The sequence below is a fragment of the Bos mutus genome, unplaced genomic scaffold (assembly GCF_027580195.1).
Source record: "Bos mutus isolate GX-2022 unplaced genomic scaffold, NWIPB_WYAK_1.1 CTG361, whole genome shotgun sequence".
Classification (NCBI taxonomy): Eukaryota; Metazoa; Chordata; class Mammalia; order Artiodactyla; family Bovidae; genus Bos; species Bos mutus.
The window spans coordinates 9,094-18,802 of record NW_027219848.1 but is presented as its reverse complement, the minus strand read 5'-3'; the positions used below and the strand labels follow the sequence as shown (position 1 = coordinate 18,802).

The 9,709-nt window shown below is 41.0% G+C and overlaps 1 protein-coding gene across 1 annotated transcript; it reads left to right on the top strand.

Moving 5' to 3' along the window:
• Positions 1-1,530: 1,530 nt before the first annotated feature.
• LOC102282902 (butyrophilin subfamily 1 member A1) lies at positions 1,531-9,158 on the top strand. Its single transcript, XM_070366971.1, is given in 10 exon segments — positions 1,531-1,609; positions 2,163-2,510; positions 4,468-4,749; positions 5,105-5,272; positions 5,639-5,659; positions 5,754-5,780; positions 6,811-6,837; positions 7,062-7,088; positions 8,507-9,025; positions 9,028-9,158. Coding segments are annotated over 10 exon segments (1,629 nt in total).
• Positions 9,159-9,709: the final 551 nt, after the last annotated feature.

Below are 9,709 nucleotides of genomic sequence, written 5' to 3'. Positions count from 1 at the left end.
ACTTGTAGGATTTGAAGGATCTTCAAAACACAAATCAATTATGTAGCCACACAGCAGAACGTAAAAGTTACTGACCCTCTTCTAAGTGGTTTACATATATTAATTCATGTAATCCTCATGACAGCTTAGGGTAGGTACTATTATTAAACCCATTTTCAGATGAGAAAACTGAGGCACACAGAAAGCTTATGTAACTTGATCAAAACCATGAGCTTGTATGTGACCTTACCAAGATTTTAACTCAGCCAGTCAAGTTCTAATATTTATGTTTTGAAGGCAATGGCACCCCACTCCAGTACTCTTGCCTGGAAAATCCCATGGATGGAGGAGCCTGGTAGGCTGCAGTCCCTGGGGTCGCTAAGAGTCGGACATGACTGAATGACTTCACTTTCACTTTTCACTTTCATGCATCGGAGAAGGAAATGGCAACCCACTCCAGTGTTCTTGCCTGGAGAATCCCAGAGACAGGGGAGCCTGATGGGCTGCCGTCTATGGGGTCACACAGAGTCGGACACGACTGAAGTGACGACTTGCAGCAGCAGCAGCAGCAGCAGCCTGGATAAATACACTCTCAGAGAAAAAGAAATCTCTGGATTTTGACCCTTTCCTTGGAAGTGTGCAATTATTAGATGGATTTATTTTCATGCAAGGTCAAAGTTCTCTTTTCTTATCTTATTTGGCTTTCAGTTTTGAATATGTTGGCAAGATAGAGGAGAACCGCACTGCTGAGAATTTCCCGAGCAGGGGCCATCTTTCTTCTAGTTCTCTGAAACCTTTTAAAAAAAAAACTAAGGCTTCCTTCAGGACCCCAAGGTTTCTAACGTCTGGTCTTCCCCTGGCATCTTGGAGCAAGTATCACAGGACACACCTGCAGGCAGCCCACAGAGGGGCACCTGGAGGGACGACAAAGAGCATGGATTCCTGGTGCCTGTGGCAGCGTCAGTGAGAACTTCCAGGATGCCTTCATCCCCCTAAGAAGAACTTAGAAGACGTGAACAGTCTGTGTGAGTAGTACATTTTCTTGGTGATGGGCGAGAGGGAGGGAAGTGAGAAAATCTGGTCAAAGACCCTGGGGGTAGACAGGGGACAAGCCAAGTTGTATCTGCTCTTTCATCATATAGGAATGTATGGTGAGAAAATCTGTCGAGGCCAGAGCAATGTTTATGCTCAAGCCATCTCTCTCAGTGGTTGCTCACTGCTTTTTCTCTGTCTTTCCATCTCTCTAAACCCCTCTGATTCTTCTTCAGAGGGGTTTAGAGAGACTGTGGTCAGATTTATCACATCAGAGCATGGCAGTTGAAGTAAAGACTGTTTTCTGGGAAAAGGGGAAACAAAAGGCCTCTTTTGTGAACGTCAAAGGCTTCCCTGATGGTCCCTGAGAGAGACACTAGGGTTTCAGGAGGCCATTTCTTAGAAGTCCTGTGAACCACTTAGCTGTAATCTTTTTTACCTCATGGGTCCCATTTTTATCTTTACTCCAGCTATTTTCAGGACCCCCTCAATGTTATACTGTTCTCTACTCTGGAGAAGATGGTGTGCTCCCCGGCCTTCTCTCTGCTAAGAGACCTCTTTCTGATCCTGCTTTTCCAGATGTCCATGAGGGGCTCAGGTGAGAATATTTTATATACCTGGATTCTCTTACCCTCTGAGTAGAATCATTAAACCACTCTGCTGTGTCTTCTATAGACCTAGGTTAATTCCAAATCTTTTACTTTGATACAATAATGCATTTGCCCATACATAAGGGCAGATAAATCACTATTATTTTAGAGATGAGGACCAGGTAGAATTTCTTTTCTGTTGCCTTCTAATTCATTTGGATCTCAATTTCTGGAGGAATGCATTTCTGATGCCCAAGATCTGCCAAAACTCTAGCTTCATGATTTTCCAGCACTCCTTCACCTTCCTCCATTACTACCATTGCAATTTAAAAATAATCTGTTTAATAAACAATCGCTCTGTTGACTGTGAGCTCCACAAGGGTGGAAATCTTCCTTGTCTTGTTCACTGCCATCTTCAGCCTGAATATGTGTGACAAATTATTGCTGTGTTAATGAGAGAGAGAATGCCCATGGGCCTCTGGGACCTGCGATGATGCTGTGCTCTAAAAGGCACAGGCAGGGTATTGCAATATTCTTTTCACTTGTTACTCCATTCCACAGATTCCTTTTCAGTGACTGGCCCCTCAGAACCCATCGTGGCCATGCTGGGTGCAGACACAGTGCTGCCCTGCCGTGTGTACCCAGCCATGAATGTGGAGAATATGGAGATCCGGTGGTTTCGCAATCAGTTCTCAGAGGCTGTCTTTGTGTATCAGAATGGAATGGAGCAGGTGGGAGAACAACTAGTAGATTTCAAAGGGAGAGCCGAGTTGGTGAAAGACTACATCACCGAGGGAAGAGTAGCTGTGAGAATCCACAGCCTCCGGGTCTCAGACAATGGAATGTACAAGTGCTTTTTTAAAAAAGGAACTGATTTCGAAGAAGCCGTTTTGGAGCTAAAGGTGATAGGTGAGTAATTATCAGAAAATACAGATCACTGTAAGGGAAATGTAAGTGTTCTGTATGTGATTAGGGAGGAGGATGGTGAACAAAAGGCAACAAGTAGGTATCCTTGGAGGTGTCAACATCCTAGGCACTGAATTTAAACCTCAAGTCATCTTAATCTATTTATGCATTTATTAAGATGTACTTTAAAAATAAATGATTTCCATAAATATCTATCATAAAAATATATCATTTACTTCCCTCTATGTCTCTCCTCACATATTTTGAGGTAAAGCACCGTGATTAGCAAAATGTACCATTACTCCCAGAGATGAGAATCCCAGCTGGCTACTGTGAGGGACAGAGGCTTAACTGGAAATGTTAGTGGTCCAGTCCCGCTAGCACTGTTTGGAGGAAATGAGGGTTTGACAGAGTAGATTGAGAGGCTGCTTCGTCGTGCTTGTTTTTTAATTTCATATACATGGACTCTTTTATGTCTGCTTTGTTGTGGTTGTTTTGTTTTTTGTTCACCATTATGTTTGAGATCTTCCTATCTAGCTCATTGAATGTAGTTGTAGTAGTTCATTTCTCTCTTTTTTTTTTTTTTTGCTTTTACATTTAGATCTCACATCTGTAGAAAGATATTTTTGATATAAAATTTCATGATAAGTTCAAAATATTTTTTTGTAATGTATCTATTCACTTATCTCCATACCAATAGTGAACAGTGTATGAAATCTCCATCCAGATGTACAGTACATTGCTTCCCATAAACTTCTTATGGGTAACTAGTGTAAGTCTAAATTTTCTATCTGGTTATAATGATTTATCTGTCTATTTCTTTGGTATTTCCATCTCTAAAGCTTTATACTCTCTGCCAAGACAAACATAGTGTTTTTCTGGTTGTAAAGTTTTTCTCATTCTTTGAATATGTTAGGTTTACCTTAAATTAATACTCTCATTTAATACTACTTGTCAAACTATCTATACACGCATTTTATCCTCTTCTTTGTCTATAACTTTAGTGGAAAAGTCTAATCCATTAGGTCTTGAAGGAAAGGGTGACAAACTCTCCTGAGCCATGTTACTGGGATCTCACTTTAATATCCGCCCAGTAAGAGGTCAAAGCTTTCATAGTTACAGAAGTAACCTCATGCAAATGACAGCATTTTTCAGCACCTTTCCTGTTAGTTTATTGACTTCTGGGTATGAAGACAGGTCCAATCTTTTAGAAGCAGTTTGTTGAATAGGACTGAGCCAGCCATGGTGGAGCCATATTTTATGATATCAAGTTTTATAAAGAAAAATAATACATAGTCTTAGAAGTCAGGACAGTCATCATTATCAAAGACATGGTGGATTCATCTAGTATTCTGGTAGTGTTATATTTTAACACGGGTGTTGGTTATGTGAACCTACTAGTAGACCCTGCCCATGCAGAACTGAAGAAGAAGAGGAGGAGTGGAAAGAAAAGAAAGGACTGAGAATGGAAAAGTTAAAACATCTTGACTCTTTCATGGACTCACTTTACCTTGTTAACTTCATCTTTTAGGTAAGCCTTACTCAGAGGAAGAAAGAAAGGAAAGGAAATTATTTAAGGAGGTGACTATGAGAAGTCTCAATTTAAGCAGCAGATGAAATAGACATGTGATATAGATACAGTAATCTTTTTCTGAAAGAATTTAACATCAATGGATCTTACTCTGCTCCTTCCCTATTATCCTTCTATGGCCAATTGCAGATATGCTTGTATAGAGGAGATATGACAGACATTGGTATAAGTCCCAGAATCAGCTTCAATGCTCTTTTACCTTTTAAGCTTCAGATAACCATTGATCTCATGGGAAAAGAAAAGAACCCCCTTCCATCCACTGAGAACTATAGTGCTTTGTCCATCTTTCTCCACTGGTGTAGCTGTGAAATATGAGGGACATCTGGACAAAAACTCTCCAAGTCTCAGATGAATGACTCTCCTCTCCAGGTATAGGTTCTGGTCCTCGTGTTTTCTTGGTGGGTCCAGAAGATGGAGGAATAAGGTTGAAGTGCACAGGCAAGGGATGGTTTCCCCAGCCTGAAGTACAATGGGAAGATGTGAAGGGAAAGAAGATCCCATCTGTCTCTGAGGACGAGACACAAGATGATGATGGCTTGTTTCAGATTGAGGCATCCCTCATTGTGAGAGACAGCTCAACGACACAAATGTCCTGTTCCATGAAGAACCCCTTCTTTGGACAAGAGCAAGTGGAAACCATTTTTATCCCAGGTCCGTGCTGCTCATTTGGGAGATAGAAGAGGAGTAAGGAAGGGATATGGGCTTCCCTGATGGTTCAGTGGGTAAAAAATCACCTGCAAATCGGAGACACGGGAGATGTGTGTTTGATCCCTGGATTGGGAAAATTCCCTGGAGGGAGGAAATGGCAACCCACTCTAGTATTCTTGCCTGAGAAATCCCATGGACAGAGGAGCCTCGGGGCTCCAGACCATAGGGTTGCAAAGAGTCAGACATGACTGAGTGTCTAAACACACTCACACACACAAGGAAGCGATATTTAGAAAATGGGATGGGATAGGCTTGCTTGGTGTATGTTTTTAACCAGGTTTTGGGGATCCTGTGTCAGAATCCTTCTTCCCTAGGCCCTCTCCTTGGAAGGCAGCATTTGCTGTGACTTTGGTGATACTTGGGGTTTCAGCTGGTGCTATTGTATATTTGGCCTGGAAAGAACGACAGGGAAATAAGAAGCTATCAAAAGTCGAGGAAGAAAAGAAGAAAGAAAGTAAATCTAAAGGTAAAACTGGGCATCAGACTTGGTGGGGATGTGTGACTTTATATATCTGTTAGCATGGCTGTGCACGTGGATGGCATCCTTGGGGAATGCAGAGATATGTGTAAGAATGAGTCAGAGCCCCAAGACCTCCAACAAAACATGGAGCTCAAGAACTTCCTGAGGAAAAAAATATTATAATTGAGTCCATTGGAGAAGGAAAGATCACTGGTATAGGCATAGATAGAGCTTATTTTTTTAATGGTCATAATGATAATTCTCAAAGGATTTTTTTGTTCTAGATACATGGAAGTAGCATTTAGAATCTGGGCTTAATAACATAGTCTAAAAAATATTTTCTGTTAAACCCATTTTTTTTTTCCTTTTTAGAATCATTTAAGAGAGAGCTTGGTAAGTTTTCCATCTTCATTGCTCTAAAGTAGGAGATAGAGTCCTTACTGTATGCTGTATGTCTGGCATCTCACAGACTATTATTCCTTTTCAGCCAGAAGGAAAGAGTTATATCAGCAAGGTGAGTTATACTGTTGTTACAGTTGGGGAAACCCTCTCGTCGACCCTTTTCTTCTGGTTGCCTTCTATTTACCTTGTTAGTGAGAGAGGGACCTGCTTCCCTAAACAGTATAAAATGGTCAACCACATGATATCCAACACTGGACAAATAACAGCAGGTTTTTAAGCACGTATATCCTCACATATATATTCGCATCCTGGGAGAGAAAGACACCATGTGCCATGCCAGAGCACCTGGAGGTCGCAGTTGAGAGCGGAGTGAGTACAGCAAGGTCTGTGGGAGGCAGGTTTTGTAGTCACAAGAGGATGAGGTGATCCTGTTTCTGTGGAAGTATGTAATTGGCTTGTTTGATTAATTGTGCAGGCTGACAGTGAGGTAAAATTCATTAGGTTGAAGATCAGGTGGGGTTCAGCTGTTTTGGCCAACAGGGAAATTAGCTGAGAGGGGAGACTTTCCTGATGGCTAGAGGACCTGTCTACTGAGAGCAGGTTGTCATTTCTTGTTTAGTCGCTAAGTTGTGTCTGACTCTGTGATCCCATGGACTGTAGCCAGCCATGCTCCTCTGTCCACGGGATTTCCCAGGCAAGAATGCTGGAGTTGGTTGCCATTTCCTTCTCCAGAAGATCTTTCTGATCCAGGAATCAAACCTGGGTTTCCTGCACTGTAGGCAGATTCTTTACCATCTGAGCTAGAGCAGGAGAACTCACAGTTAGGCATTTGGAACCCTGTAAAGCTCAAGAGTATCAAGGCAGCACACAAAATTTTAGGCTTTCCAATATATTCTCAAAACTTAAGCCTACCTTTTCTTTCTCCCCAACTAAAAAAAAAATGAACCTGCATATTTTATCATAGATGTAGAATGTGAAAAATGTGAGAAATAAAACTGGAGATGTAAAAGAAGATAAGTACATCAGAATTGTCATTGAGATCATGAACACAATATACTGTACTATGGTAAACCCTCAGATTTTCACTTTCTGAAGTGACATTGCTGTAAATGGGAGACTCTAATGCCTTTGTTTTATTTCAGACTGGAGAAAAGCTGAGTTATATGCTGGTGAGTAACTGATATTGTCTTGGGGCTTCAGGTACTTCGGGTACTTCAGGTACTTCATGAGGCATTTTCAGACCATTTTTCAGGTAGGAGCTATCCTCGGGAGATTTTATTTTGAATCTAGGAGTCCAAAAAGACACAAGGGGATAAAGGGAGAAGCTTCTCACTAGTTCAGAGGACATGAACTTGGCATATTCTTCCATCTGAATTTTGTTTTTCCTTTTTAGACTGGAGGAAGGAACAGTTCAAAGCAGGTGAGTTACTTTACTATTATTTGTCTCACTTAACCTCTTCTATACAATTGAGAAAGTATTTGTATAAACTCCCAACAATACTTAACTGGTTATTCATTTCATGGCTCTCACTTCAATCTAACACAGAAATGTTACCAGATTTCTTACCATTCTGACATTATTCACTCATTCAGCATTAAATTATACAACTATTCATTTAGTGCCTAGTAAATAAAGTGGATTTGGTCTCTGACTTTATGGGAAAGTGCACGTACAAACTGTGATGCATTATGAAGGAATAAGAGATTGCCATGAGAAAAAATGGTGGATTCAAGGAATTCCCTTGAGGAATTTATATTTATTCTGAGACTTAAGTGCTGCTATTGATCTATTCATGTCAAAGAGAGTAGTTCAATCAGAAGGAAGCCTGCTGTGTACTCCGTCTGAGACAGAGAAGGGCTTGTTGCATCTCAGTGCAAGTGGAAAATGGGCCCTGACCATCTTAGAATCTTCCCAAAATCACAACTCTCTACTTCTACTGCTTGCTATTCACTCTGAATATCCCTGTATCCACAAACATTGCCTAGTTAATTTAATCCTCCAAAAATTAAAATATATTCTAATCATTCCCATACACATTCTTATGAGAAAAATTTTAATTATTGAAGATGTTTGGTTTGACCAGAAGCAGACTCCTTACTACTAGAATTACACTATTAATACTATTACTATAGTGTTACTATAACCATCAGAAGCTAAAATTTACCAAGTGGACAAAATATAGTACTAAGTTCTCTGCATATTATCTCATTGTCTTCTCACAGTAGTTCTGTGCTGAGGCATCATAATTATGTACACCTTCATGAGATTAAAGTGGGGCCGAGAGAAGCAAAGTAACTTCAAGATCGCCAATACTAAAAGCAGAGTAATTATAAAATTCAGATCTTTCTGACCACAGAGCCTGGGATTTCAACCATTTAAAGTATAATAAGAGTGTAAGATAAGTACTATAGATGGCCCAGTTATTACCTAATCTCACAGAAAAATGACCCCAAAGAAACTTAAATGAAGGTGAGTACATTGTGATTGGAAATAAGACATGTCTTAATTATTAAGAGCAAGCAGTAAAGCAACTGGCATTAGCAGGAGGTTAGAGAAGCCCCAACTTGAAATACATGACCCTGGGGATTTTCTTGGTTAAGCATTCTCAGCCTGTCTGGAACACATGGTTACCCAAGGTCCCATTCATTCCTGGCCTTCTATGATCTACACATCACATGTCTCCTGTAAATGAACATAGGAGAGAACATATGTTGTTTTACCTAATCTTCCATTTTTCTCATTTTTATCCATCCTCCCTTTCCCGTAATTTGCATCTTTCCTAAAGCCAACCAGTCTCCACTGTGGAATGACCTTTATTTTCCTCTCCATACCTGCAGCGGCTTTCACTCTGGATCCGAAAACAGCTCACCCCAACCTCGTCTTATCTGAGAACAAGCAACACATTTCTTTAAAAAATAATGTTTCCCAGAATGGTGATGCCTCAACACACGAAGATCAAGCAGTTTCTGAAGCCATCTTCAGTGTTCTAGGAGATAAGTCCTTCACCCAGGGGGACACGGAGAGACAATACTGGGAGGTAGAAGTAAATACGAGGACAGAAGCTGGATCCACAACTCGATGTGCTCTGGGCATTTGCTCAGAGACAGTGAAGAGAGAGGGCTGGTTTGTAGAAAGTCCAGATAAGAATTTTTGGGTTTTGGTACACGAGGAAGGAAAAGTCATATTTCCCAACTCCCAGAAAAACTCTCCATCACTTAGGCAGCAGCCCCGCAGGATAGGAGTTTTCCTGGACTGGGAAGTTGGGAACCTGTCCTTTTATAACATGGCCGATGGGTCCCACATCTATTCTTTTACTGGCGTCACCTTCTGTGGGACGCTTTTTCCTTATTTTAGCCTTCGGGTACTGGTGCATCTTTAACCATCTGCTCAACTTCAGATCACCCTGAGCATTGTCCTGACTCTTCTCCAAAGACCTCTCTGACTCATTTAAGCAGTAGTGTCCCCCAAGAAGCTAACTCTCTGTTATAAGAAGTGAATGTCAGCACCTCCGCTGCCTCTGCTCAGGCTTCTTACAGGTATGTTGTCCAAGAAAGCTGTCCTTCTTGAAGAGTAGGTCATTCTCATTAGGTATAAACTACCCCCTTTCAAAGAGAGATAGAGGGAGAAAGAGAAATGGACAGCTAAAATGTCTGGGGGAATTTCCTCTAGTGTTATCTTTGGGGAAGTACTTGATGTGGGCAGCAATGATTTGTTACAAGGAAACTCCAAGCAAACATATGGGCCTTTCTTAAGTTCTAGTACTTATTGTGTTTTGAAGTAAAGATGTTTAAAGCTACATTTAAAGTGAAAATCTCTGTTGTCACTATTTTTGTTATCAAATATGGAGGAGGGTTGTTGTTGCTCTTTAGTTGTTAAGTCATGTCCAGCTCTTTTGTGACCACAGGGACTGCAGGCAACCAGACTTCTTTGCCATGGAATTTCACAGGCAAGAATACTGGAGTGGGTTGCCATTCCCTTCTCTAGGGGATCTTTCTGACCCAGGTATCAAACTGACATCTCCTGCATCTTCTGCATTGGCA